Source organism: Leptosomus discolor, chromosome Z, assembly GCF_034619465.1.
Source record: "Leptosomus discolor isolate bLepDis1 chromosome Z, bLepDis1.hap2, whole genome shotgun sequence".
NCBI lineage: Eukaryota > Metazoa > Chordata > Aves > Leptosomiformes > Leptosomidae > Leptosomus > Leptosomus discolor.
The window spans coordinates 35919574-35933193 of NC_141419.1; the positions used below are offsets into that span (position 1 = coordinate 35919574).

The 13620-nt window shown below is 40.1% G+C and overlaps 1 protein-coding gene across 8 annotated transcripts in view; it reads left to right on the forward strand.

The window, feature by feature from the left end:
- TRPM3 (transient receptor potential cation channel subfamily M member 3) overlaps positions 1–13620 on the forward strand; it is a 289638-nt gene that overhangs the window by 270916 nt on the left and 5102 nt on the right. For all 8 annotated transcript variants that reach the window (XM_086479116.1, XM_086479117.1, XM_086479118.1 and 5 more), the window contains 3 exons: positions 8198–8348; positions 8906–9105; positions 10276–10408. In XM_086479116.1, coding sequence (XP_086335242.1) covers positions 8198–8348; positions 8906–9105; positions 10276–10408 — 484 coding nt within the window. The remainder of the gene's footprint in view (positions 1–8197; positions 8349–8905; positions 9106–10275; positions 10409–13620) is intronic.

Below are 13620 nucleotides of genomic sequence, written 5' to 3' on the forward strand. Positions count from 1 at the left end.
TGGAGAAAAGGTGTTGACTTTTCCTGAGATGGTTAAGGTAATAAATCTATCTATATCACAAATAATCCCCCCAGCTTAACAGAGTTTCAGATGGACAGATGTGTATATATCACATGGCAGATATTTCAGCAGTTCCATGTTCATTTCTTCTTCCTGGTTAGCACGGAATCATTACTGTGGATACAGATTAAACCTCTTTTTTATGTTTACTTCCCCACTTTGTTTTCAGAGGCAGCATGGCATGCAAGGAAGTAAACAAATACCTAAAATCACAAAGCTCCCCACTGAATTTAACATTTTACCTGATTCCCTCATTTTTGTCCTTTTTCCTTTTCTTTCCTTTTTAAAAATTCATTTATAATAGTTGGGGGTATAAAACTTATCTTGTTGCAAAAGCATAATAGAGGGATAAAGGTTTATCCCATTAAACTATGACTTCCTTCTACAAGCAGAATTATGTCTGTCCCTCTACAAGTGGCCATTTATTGATATTGTACTAAGTAATTACCATAGTGCAACGAATATGGCAATTGGCTGAATAAAAAGTTCTTGGTATTTTTTTTAATGAAGTGCTGATTATAGTTTAGAACTCTGAAACCTGAGAAACTGAAGTGTCTTTGAATGGAGCATGGTTTTAAGTATGAAAAGAGGGTGGCAGGCTCCATACCCTTGCATGAGGATTTAGGGATAGTCTTGGGTGTTATTCAGATGCCTAGCATCTAAACTTTGCAAAAAGTTAGAGTGTAATTACTTCTGAGACTTAGAGAAAGCAAAATTCCTGATGGTTTCAACTCCAGCTAGAAGTGTAGGCATGTTGTTGTCTTGTCTGTGTCAAGGAAACTAGGAGTTGTGGCAAAAGTAGTGATGCCAAAATGAAAAACAGCGCCTAGTTCCTCCTTCCTGAGAGACAGATGATGCAGGGAATTAGAATCTGCCACTCTTTCAGTACAAAATATATGCAATATGTCATGTCTGTCTGAGGCTCAGTTGTCTCAAAAATGTTACCTCTGGAATAGAGTGGGAACATGAACAAATGGTTGGTGATGTTTTTTTACAACCAAAATGACCTAATTGGCACCAAAAAGGTTTTACTAGTATACCTACTTTTTTCACTATTTGGAAATTTGTTGTTATATGTATTTTCCAAGTTGTTCTAAGCTAAATCAGCCACTGTATTCATGTTAGAGTACTACAGTTGTTTGTACTTTCTCAATTAAGATAAACATGTTCTAAAATTGTTAAGCTACATCTAAACTGCAATTGAACTTTATAGCTTGGAGTGGATTTTTTTAATTACTATTATTTCAGCAAACCAAAAGGGTTTCTTTGTGGTTTTCTTTATATTTTGGTGTTTAATATTGCTACATTATTTGCAAGTTTGGGATTCAGCAAAAGTGCTGATCTTGGAAGTGCATATATATTTAAGCCACACTCCTGGAGATTATCCTACTGTCTGAGAAATGTACAAAAATAGTATGCTACTCTAAAATTTCTAACTTACTTTTCTTTTTTTCCTTTTCTGTTGATCTGTGAACCGTGCCATTAAGGCTGACCAGATACAATGCCTGGATCCATCTCATCAGCTGGCAGCCTGTCCATCCAATGGGTCTACTCTGACTTTTATCTTAACACACTGCACTGTTAAAACAGTAGCTAAATGCCTCACTCTAAAGTAATGCATGTAATATATATTAGCATTTTTTACCCATAATTTCTGTATTCATTTCATTTTTTAAATACGTACGTTAACTGGAGTGTGCATTAGTGTCCTGTTAGCATGTGATCTCATCTTCAACTCAAAAGTGGGGACAGAATTATATCCTCTCTTCTGGGAGTATGAATACATTACTCGGTGGTGTCCTTTATTATCAGTGATGTACATAAATACTACATTTCTACAAATTCCTGACTATCAACCAATTGTTATGGGGAACAAAAAAAAAACAAACAAAAAAAAGAAGCAGACTTAATCTTTTAGAACTGTGTTCATATTTTCAGGTAAATTCAACAAAAAAAAGCAAAACCAGCCTCAAAGTAGTTCCTCTCAGACAGGCAGTTCATGACAGCCACATTAGCTGGGGAAGGAAGGAGGATCCGGGTAAGGGTACCGGTGATGGCATATGCAACTGTCTCACTTTTAGGCTGCCTTTCTTAATCCAGCTGAGCCTTGTGCTGCCCGATGGCATCCATGGGGCAGCAGCCAGCCGCTTACCTGCTTTAGTGAATGCGTGTCTGGAAGGAAATCTACAAACGGTGCAAAATCTCTCCCTCAGTTCACCTCACTTACTTTGGCACAATTGCTGGCACTTTTAGCCAAAACAATTCACAACACAGTTTTCAGATGCAAAGAACTTTGTTTTCACCTTACCAAGCTATCTGTCCTTCCAGAATACTATGGATTCAGAAGTATATAAGAAATAATGAAGAGGAAAGGTTTATTCAGGGAGTGAGTTTGCTTGGTAAAAAAATGGTAGATGAAATAAATGGCAACTTGTGAAATGGCAGTCACCTCTAGAAAATCAGCAGCAGACCTCATATTTTCTATATTCAGAAGGCAAAGCAACTGGGAGTGCTGTTAGCCAACGCAGGTTTGGGTTTTTTGATTTGGGCTGTTTTTCAGATTTGCCTGGTGTCTGACATGTCAGATTTGCATCTGGATTTTCCTTCCAGTTGACAGTATTTCAAGTGCCATCTGGAATCTGAAGATCAGTCTGAGTTGTGTTTGTTCCCTTTTCTTACTCCTTTATTGGAAAAACCTACATAGTTTAAAAGAAAAAGATGGGGCCTCCTTCTCTTTCACTTGTATTGGGGGAATGTCAAGTAACCAGAATGCATTTGTTCTGGAAGATGAGAGATGATTATACATAGGTTTTAACTATCCAATGAACTTAAGAGGAAAGTATAATTACTACGAAAGACTTTTTAAAAATTCTTTGAATTTCTTGATCTGTTAGATTTATTTATTTTTTAAAATTCTTGAAGGTTTCTTAGTATAAATGAAAATTTTATACTATATTCTACACAATCTTAGAGGTTTCATGCTTTTCCTGTCTCCATAGGAGCTTCCTGTAAGGGCTGTCATTTGCATGGACCATTCTGGAATTAGAAGAAACAGAGCAGCTTTGCACAAAACAGAATAAATCATACCTGTGTGCTTTTTTCCCTTTTTTTTTTTTTTTTTTTTTGGGCATCTGTGTTGCAGCTCTGCAGCACAGGCAATATTTTTAGCATTCTTAGACAAAGGCAGAGGATAGAATTTGTGCACAGCTTACCACTCCTCTGTGGTTATATTTTGATTTCCATTTGTTTTTTAACTGCGGGGGGGAAGTACTAGAAAGAACAAGAAAAATACAGGGATTTACTATAAATTATTATTAAAACACCAGCAGATTGGAGAGACTCTTCAAAGTAATTTTAATGTGGCTGAGGGCAAGAAGCAACATGTAAGGTCATGGTGCTATAGTTAAAGCAACTTTTTTGAAGTAATGAGACACTGTTCAATTCCCTGGATGTTTCCGCTGATGAACAGAGCAATAGTGTGAGATTCAGAGTTCCCAGAGTTCAGTATTTTCTCTGTCAGTGAAGAAGTGGACAGCCTTAGGCAGCTCACTTAGCCTTTTCTCAATATTTACCTGCTTGGCAAGTTGATAAGTTTGTTTAGACATTTGATTAAAAAAATATAAAATGCTTTCACATCCTTTGGGTTCAGTGAGGATCAAAACTGGAAGGTGCCTATATACTCACAAACAGCGTGATGAAAGTGCGTTTAAAATGTCCAGACTTGCATTAAAAAAAAGGGGGGGTGGTTTGGTACTTAATATGCACATACCGGTTTCCTTATTCTTTAGAACTGTGATCATATGAGGCCATTCCATTTCTTGTGATTTCAAACAAATCAACTTGTATTGTAAAAATGGTATCCATTTTAACATGAAAAGTTTTCATCAAAGGCAAAAAGCTGTTTGGTACCAAAGCAGTTCAGTTATGCACTTGCCTCTCTCCGTTATTTCCCACAACTACTTTGTAAGGGTGCAGCTGGGGGCAAGAGTCATGACGCAGAAATTTGCAGGCATTGTTTCCCAAGCCCTCCACACAATACGCAGTAAAAATGAGCAGTGCCCATGTCATGACAGTAATTACAGCAGGGAGACAAATTCTTCCCGAGCTCTGCGGCTGCTTTAGGCGTGAAACACACAGAGGCATGGGTTTCTGCTGTTTACTTTGCAACTGTTTGCTGGCCAGGAAAGAGGAAGGGTTAGGTATGTAGCAGGAAAGGCCCATACAGGAAACTGTAAATGGGAGCCAGGAAGTAAAAATAAGCATAGGAGGAGATTGTGAAAAAGGAAACAAGAGATGCAAAAAGTATGTACATCCACAGATGTCAGGATGCAATATTTGAAAGCCGAGTGAAGTTAATGCATGTAATTGAAATTAAACCTCCAGCCATTTATTTTTTTCTAAAGCCCTGAGTTCAGGACATAATGTCCGACCTTCACACAATGGCCTGGAGCCATCAGATTGATTGAGTTTTTCAGTTACCTGAAATAGGCAGAATTTGCTTCAGCAAAACATTTCACTAGAATTAAGTACTCTATGTATTTTTTGTTAAAGCAAGGCTGTAATGTAAAAATATGAGTGTGTTTTCATACATGTTAAATTCTGCTTTGAAACAGTTTGTTATCACAGTGTGTTACTGCATGTACTACAAAAATCACTGCATTTCTCTAAACATAAATAAAATGGTCAAATCATGTTACACATGAAAGGTAGCTGTCTCTCAGGGACGAGGCACAACACTAAGCAAGTGAAAGCTTTGCCTTCATGGGAAGCATAGTGTTACCATGGTGGGAGCCCCAGGGCGCCAAACACAAACAAAATGGGGACCCAAAACAGTGGAGCCCAGCTCGGGAGTGAAGCTCAAGGGAAAGCACCGCAGGGGTGGATAATAAAACTTGCACTGCTTAACATACGATGCACATGCACTGTCCTGTTTTGCTCAGTAGCAAACTCGCTGATGTAACGCCGGTGCTGTTGTCTGAATTCTGAGATCCGCAGCTGGCCCTCACGTTGGCACCCCTGCAGGGGTGCGTGCAGATGGGGGGAAGCGAACTACCCCAGCTTACCATAACATGGAGATAAGACATGCTTGGGACTCTGCATACTAAGATGGGGGGTAGTGAACTGTCCCGTGTTACTGTAACAAAGTCTTGAACCCTACAAACAAGTATCTTCATTTTCTAGTGGCCTGTATCAGCAATAGTGTGGCCAGCAGGAGCAGGGAAGCGATCGTGCCCCTGTACTTGGCACTGGTGAGGCTGCACCTCGAATGCTGGGTGCAGTTCTGGGCCCCTCACTGCAAGAAAGACCCTGAGGTGCTGGAGCGTGTCCAGAGAAGGGCAATGAAGCTGGTGAAGGGCCTGGAGAACGGGTCTTGTGAGGAGCAGCTGAGGGAACTGGGGTTGTTTTGTCTGTCAAGTTGCGCCAGGGGAGGTTTAGATTGGATATTAGGAAAAATGTCCTCACCAAATTGTTTGTCACACATTGGAACAGGCTGTCCAGGGAAGTGGTTGAGTGACCATCCCTGGTGGTATTTAAAAGCCGTGCAGACGTGGTGCTTAGGAACAGCTTGGCAGTGCGAGGTTAATGGTTGGACCTGATGATCTTAAAGGTCTTTTCCAACCTAATATACTATGATTCTATTATCATTGCTACTTTTAGCCTCCTGCCAGAGTCCTCTGTCCTTCTTCACAGAGGGAGAAATTTCTGTTTCTGGTTCCCTGGTAGTAATTATTTTAAACAAACAGTTTCTTTATTAATGGAAAAAAAATCCTTTAAAAATAATATTATAGTTTAAAGATGGATGAAGATGTTCAGTGATGCGCAGTGGAACGCAGGCTTCTGCATTTTGGACACAATCATACAATTTCTCATGCAGCTGAAGATGTGAAGATTAATTGGTAGCTTAGTTCCCCATAAAGAAAGGCATGAGATTAGTATTCCCTTGTTATTTAAAAACTGTTCCTGCAACAGAATGTGCAAAAGAGAAAAACTTTTGCAAACCTTCAGAACAAGCCAAACATCTATGCATGTATAGAATAGACTATAGGATCTTGTCTTTGTAGGAAGTCTAATTTAGCCATGACTGTGTGGCATAAACAGACAGGGATGCATTAATGGTATTCTGAATACTATGTCATAGGCAAATAAAGCCGGAGAAATAATTTTTGTCTTGGCAGTTGTCAAAGCTGATTTTTTTTTTGATTAAATTCTTTTTTTTAGTAGAAAAAATGGGATAATAGAATTGTAACCACACTTTGAGTTGAGTTTTTGATCTCATTGATATAAATATGCTTTTCACTGATTTCTCTCATTGCTACAAAAGATATTGTTTCTTCAGCACACAAAAGGACAACAGGTTTCATCAACTGATAGAATGATTGTTCCATTACTAGTAAAATCATGATGGGTTTCTGTACTGTGTTGTGTTGGGCTTCATAGCTCTGAAGCAACATGTGAGCAAGTTAGTGTTTCCCAACACAAACAGAAATACAAGTCTCACACTGAGTGCTAATGCCAAGAGGTATTGAATGTCCCAGTTTCTGCTGGGCAAAGGCTGAGTGCACATAGCCCGACGCTCACAGCAGCCATTTTGAATGTCTAAATGAAACTGCTGCTTGGAGCAGTGCGGGAAGCATGAAATTAGCACTAAATTAAAATGATCTGCAAGGTGATTCTTTCTAAGAAATACAGAATTGTGTACTTTCAGCCTGTTCCAGTAGTAAAATGTATTTTTGTTAAGTAGGAAGGACAAGTGACACCATGGGTCCAGACACAACAGAGCTGCTTGTAAAAGTAGTATTGATTGTATTTGGCTTTGCCACTTCTTTTTCCATGAGTTGAATATTTTGGGAGAGTTCTTCTTTGAAGCTGATATATCATGTATTCTTCTGTCCCATATGGCGATAATATTTCTATATGTAATAGCCTAACAGCTACACGTAGTGCCCAAAACCGAAGTACCCAAATCACATGTAATATCAGGTGATTGCCAATACAGACACCCACAATTGAATCCCATGCTCTGCAAGCCTAGTTCAGAAGGACCTTTTTGAGAACAAGTAATGGTATTGGAAATCATGGATTCGTTAACATAGAGTGGAATTTTACAAAACATATGGGATTGGCAAACTTTGTTGTCTGTAAAGTCAGTGGGAAACTGAGTGAGCCAGTGCTGAGCAATTTGGAAATTCCTCATTTAAACTTCTTTTTGCTGGGGACAAGGGGAAGCTAGCTGTAGTGTTGCGCAAATTTCTAAGATGGTTTGTACATGTAATCTGCTGCTTCTGTTATTTTCTTGAAGAGCTAGTTACAGAGGTACTTAGGACCACTAGGACTGAGGCCAGAAAGATGTAAACTGAACCCACACTTGCGAATGCAGATCACCTGCCACAGCACATCAAGACACTTAAAAAAATAAGCAAGGAAAACCATTTCACAATGTTTTCTGTCACCTTGCTTCAGTTCTGCAATGTTAATACTGAGAACGTTTTGGTTCCAAAGCATTCAGGGAAGAAACAGGTGGCAACTCTGCTGCCTACATGTCCATTTACCTGGTACAGTAAAGACTTGATAATCTCCCCTACTGTTTCGAGGCATGCAGTCAGAAATCCTTAATAGTAGAGGGTCATTCATTATGAGCATGTCCCAGAGGGGCTTGGGGCAGTGCAGTGCACAGCAATAAATGTCTACTCTTTAATTTACTTTCATGTACTTCTTTTTCCTTATGCTATTTATCACATCCCTCTCCATTAATCAATAAAGACCAGGCTTTCACCATTAGCAAAGCTTTTTTCCAGGATTAAACGTTTTGATCATTTTATTTGCACAGCCACTACTTACTACCAGAGTACTATGATATTTTAGCTGTGTGCAACCAGGCAGCTTACTTACACCAGGCATGTCTCCTGCAATTTCGGAGGGGAATATTTTGATATTCATGGCAAATAACACACAATAACAAGAACTGCAGCTTGTAAAATCTGTGATAGCAAGTGCAAACTTCTTGGGGGGAGCACCAATCCTGCTGTTACTTGGAAGATACTGCTTTTGCAGGCAGGCCTATATAAATATTTAAATATTTCTGAAAAAATAAGATTCATTCCCATTTTGCATTTATTTTTGGCATTTTTGTTACCAGCTCCTTGTGGTCAAAATGAAACCAGAGAAGATGGCAAAATAATCCAGCTACCTCCCTGCAAAACAGGAGCATGGATCGTTCCTGCCATCATGGCCTGTTACCTTTTGGTTGCAAACATCCTTTTGGTGAACCTCCTCATTGCTGTTTTCAAGTGAGTGACACATTGCAATGTATGGACTTGGGGGGGGTATGGACATTATTCACAGCCTAAGAAGGCTGCTAAGCTGAAGACTTTGGCCGAGATCCATTTTCAGAGGATGTGAGGGTGAAAGGGAAAGAGGCAGTAGCTTGTCTCCAGGAAATGATGGAAATGCCAAGTTCTTCACATTGTCTCATTTCCAAGGACAGACACCTGATGGGAATCAGGGCAGAGAAGCCAAAAATTTAAAGTTCAGTTATGGCATCATTCACTCCCGATACAGAAAACAAGAATAAAAATACTTCCCTGTCTCGTTGGGTTGTTGTAAGACTCTGGTTGTACAGAGCAGATGTATGCTGTAGTAAGATACTTTGAAATGGCTGGTTGCCTCTGTGCTTGGCTGAAGCGCAAACTTACTTATTTCTTTTGTTCCTTTTCCTCTTTTTGTGACAAGGAAACATTTGCCATTATAAGTAAAATGTGTCTAGTTAAGGTGCTGTCATATCATCTTCAGCAAAGTACCCAAAACCATTTAAACCTGATGTTATTTTCCTCTTCTTGCTTTCTAGCAATACATTTTTTGAAGTCAAATCCATATCCAACCAAGTATGGAAGTTTCAAAGATATCAGCTAATCATGACATTTCACGAAAGACCTGTTCTCCCACCGCCTCTGATCATTTTCAGCCACATGACTATGATATTCCAACACCTCTGCTGCAGATGGCGGAAACATGAAAGTGACCCAGATGAGAGAGACTATGGATTAAGTAAGCCTTAGACAATTTATAGAATGGGGCTTTGCAAAGCCCTTGGTAATGCCTGGTGTTTAACATGAATGAAGGCCAAGTCCAGCACCTTGATAACCTTTCCAGTAGAGAACTACTTTTAACTGCAAAAATCTTACCTGAATCGGTTAGTTTTACCTGCATTGCCCAACCCTTTGGTCTCCTCAGAGCATTAGTAAGTCTACATTTTTCTGGGATTTTTTGGGGTTGTTCCCCGCTTTGTTCCTTCAAAGCAAAGGGGCTGATTTTGCTGGAATTCTTCTTACAGTCCATTGCACTTCCAGATCTCAGTTTTATTTCTGAAAATACAGAGAAAGCATTCCTACTTTTTGAGCAAACAGTACATACTTCCCCCCAACACACTTTTTACCCAGATAAGCTGAGAGATGGTGAGAAGTTATTATTTTGTAGACACATGTTCTCTCCTTGACACCGACTCAAACTGGAGGAGTAGTTTCTCCAGACACTTTAATATGAACTCCCATAAGCATGATGAAAAACCTGTCAGACTATTTTGATAACACTATTTTTCCTCTTCTCTATCTACTTCTTCAAAGTAGAAGATCTCCACCTCCCCCAAGGTACATGCCAGAGGCAGGGAGCTGAGGGATGTGCATCTCTTCCCAATATTAGCCCATGCCACCACCGACTTCTCTATGAGGAGGGAGCTGGAGCCATGTGGTGGCACTGGCAAGTGCAACCAGACTGCTTTCCTCCCACTCACATCACACTGTCTGCCACAGCCCTTGCTGCTGCTTGCAGATATGCTCTTGCCCTGTCAAATAGATCCTCTGTACTCTGACTCCTTTCCTAGCAGTCTGCTAACTTGATTATATTTGTATTAGGTTACAGGTGGCCTCTGGCCCCCACTGCCTCTCCAGGACCTGACCAGCAGCTGTGTTTAGATCTCTTGCAATCAAAACACATTCATGTTTGCTCAGCATTTGCCTGCTTAAGTGTTTCTGTCTCCAGAATCATATATAATTGAAGCCACTAATTTGGTAATTAGCTGCATCTATCTGCTTTCATACCAAAACGGCAGATAAATTTGAAGCCTGCTTTTGAAAGTTCAGTCCATAATTCCACAATAAAATGTAAATAATTTCACATGTTAATCTTTGCCAAATTCACATTTTTCCATTGTTTCCACAGAACTTTTCATAACTGAGGATGAATTGAAAAAAGTCCATGATTTTGAAGAGCAGTGCATAGAAGAATATTTTAGAGAAAAGGATGACCGATTCAATTCCTCCAATGATGAAAGAATCCGTGTCACTTCAGAAAGGTGCACTTCTTTTGTTTGTTCTCTCATAGTTGATCTGGAAATGTGTTTCTGTTGCCATTCTCACCCTTCCTTTCTTTTTCTTGAGAAAGGAACCATTTGAGGTACTTTTTAATGTCTTGACTAACAAGTAGAGTGATAAAAGGTGATGAATTTCTTTTCTCTTTTTTTATTTTTGCTAAAGCAAATGTTCCTCAAAGTTTTGAAAACATGACTCTTTTAACCTGTTGTATTAGAACACAACTGGCATAATGAGACACACAAATTATTCTTGCATTTCAGTTCTTAAAGCAGAACTTTAGGGAACAAGCAGTCAGAACACAATGGGAGAGTAAATGAGAGTTCCTCAATGAAAACTATGGCTTTAGCACTGACCTGCTAGCCATTCAGATAAATTGACATTAATTGACATTAATTTAAAGGTCACTAGACATTTCACCTACAGCAATGAAATGCGCAGAGGACAAAGGTAGTAATTAATGTAGTGTAAGTTGCTGGTCTTCAGATTCATCAGTCCCAAAAATTCATGAATCTGTTAATTTCTTGAAAATTAATACATAACAGTTTGCCTTTGCACTCTGTGCTGGCCCTGTTTTATAGGAAAAGAGTCCTTATCTCTATTTTAAATGAATGGCTTATAGCACCTCGTTCCAGAAGAGAGTTCATGGTTATGAATCCTAAATTAAGACAAGCACCTGAGCCCCACAGAGAAATAGTTCTCTAAAAACCCATTTACCTTAGCCAATAGTGTAATGTGGAAACCGGCATGCCCCAGCTCTGTAAGGGAGACCCAGGTAGCAACTCCATGGGGTGCAGAGGCCACCCTGGGACACAAGCACACTACTAGGGCTTACAGCAATGAAATACCAGGTGAATGCAGTTCTCATCTCATACAGCTCTCTTCTCTCCTTGCCAAACCAACTGCAATGCTCTGCTACACAAGGCAAGTGCAAATACTTCAAAGATCTGAGGATTACTTTAAAGGTGTTTGAGGAATCAGGGCTATCTAAGTATCTTAAATAACACACATTTTAAAAACTGGATGCCTAGGTCTGTCATTTTGCCTGCAATTATGGCCAGAGAAGTATCCCTTGAAGTGTTCTTAATCTAAAAGACCAAACTTCTTTTTTCTAATCAGTGGAATATTCAAATATTTAAAATCCAGATTTGCACTTTATAGTTTCTATATAGAAATGTCTTTGAACAACTAACAAGATATAAAACAAAGAAAACATAGAAGATGCAATACTACACAGCTTCTCTTCCAAGGCCCAGTTATTAGCCTGTAGTAGTAGACCAAGCACATTATAGCCATGAGATATCAGCTTGTCTGTCCAATTAACTCAGCTTTACATGATGTAAAATTGAACCAGAAAGCCCTGCGAATGTGAGTAAAGTTCCCCGTGAAGAGCTTCCATTTGCAGGAAGCTGAGGATGCTTTTAGGGTCAAGGAGAAGGAGGAGCTGGGACAAGCCCTGTGTAGCATACCTGCACCTGGACCTGGACTGCTCACTGCCTTCCCTCTCTTCCACACATCTGTGATACACTCACCTCTTGCTTGAGCAGCTCCTGCTTGCAGCTGGATTTATCAGAGTGCCGTAGGTCCTACTTGGAGGAAGAACAGCTGCACACCGTAGGTGCAAAGCCCAGTACGCCTGTAAGATGGAGTAGGGGGCTCGCACTGGAAGGGAAATAGGAGACAGGAACAGAGTCTTGCATTAAGGCTCAGTCTAGGTGGGTCCCAGAGGCCGGTTAGGAGCTCAGGAAAACAAAAGAACAAGAGAACCTGTTTCTTGCTATATTGACCTGGGTATAAATGAACAATTTCAGCTAAGTGATCCGTGGCTGTGCTGGGTCAGGACCACAGCATCTTGTCTGAGTCACCTAGAACAAGCTGCAGTTCATACTCTGACCTTGGAATAGTCCACCCTGGGTCCTGTGGGACCTGTCCTTGTACAGCAATCACCTTACTTCTTTTGTAACAAAGAACACCACAAAGGTGTCCAGATGTGGTGTCACCACACAGAATCTCTCCTTTGCCTGACCCTTTCACAGTCAGAAATTAAAAGCTTGAAATACACTTGATGTTTGTCCTTCCCTGACCCCAGGCACTAAGTAACTTGGAGGAGTAGCTCAGTAGCTACGATCTCACACAGGCACATGGAAGTAGCATCAGGTTAGTGGAAGTGACTGACTAAGCAGAAAAATCAAAGCAGTAGAAAGCTGTAAGGTGTTTCCCTTAACTGCATTTATCAGGTTAGGCGAATCTTGGTGAATCTCCTAGAGACCCCTGAGGAAAGCGAAGTTGGACAAATTCACTGCATTGCAGCAGAAGAATCACAGCTTTTCCTGGAGACCCTTTCTAATCACTGTGAAACTTTCAGTGGCACATTTTGACCAGCACAGAGGCATGCATAATATGATCAAAAAAGACTGTGCTACTTTCCTTCCTAAAACAATCTCTTCAGTAGGCATTTTTTCTGTATGGACAGGTCTAGAGTCTTTCAAACCCAATGCAAAACCTCTTGCTGATTCCAAAGGCAGCAGGGTCACATCCTAACAATATTTAAAAGGCAGATAAGCTGGTTGGAGTAGATACTATTATGTCCTCTTTGGTACTATATGGTGTCCATTACTATAGCACCTTTACACTTTATAGTCTGCAGTGCAATTACACTAACAGCATCTGTGTGAATGAAGACATAGTTATTATCTTGATTTCAGAGCTGGCAGGCTAAAGTGCACAGAAATAGGTTTGAATTAGTAAAAGAGCCACTACTGAGTCTACCAGATCCAGCCACACATGCAGAGTGACAGTAGCAAATGTCTGTGAATCCAGCTGCATCTCTCTGTGGTCACAAAGAGTTAAGTGGGAATGAAGCAAGGACAACCCAACAGCCCTTAGCCTGAAGGAAGCACCACACTTGGGAAAACTGGCTGGCCACTTGCATCAGCAATATTTTACCAAAAGATGTCAAACAAAGTACCAATAGCCTGTTACAGGCTTGGGAACTGCTGTCTATGTTTTATTTAAATAAAACCATTCTACAGTCACCTATAATGAGCAGGGTGGATACCCCTGTAAGTGACTTTCAGTGTCTACAGTCTTTGCAGCAGTAGAAAATTATTTCAAAGTATAAATGATGCCTTAAAAATGGGCACAGGTCCACAAAGGGACTTGTGAACCTAATTCGAGCATTCAGTTAAGAGGTCTG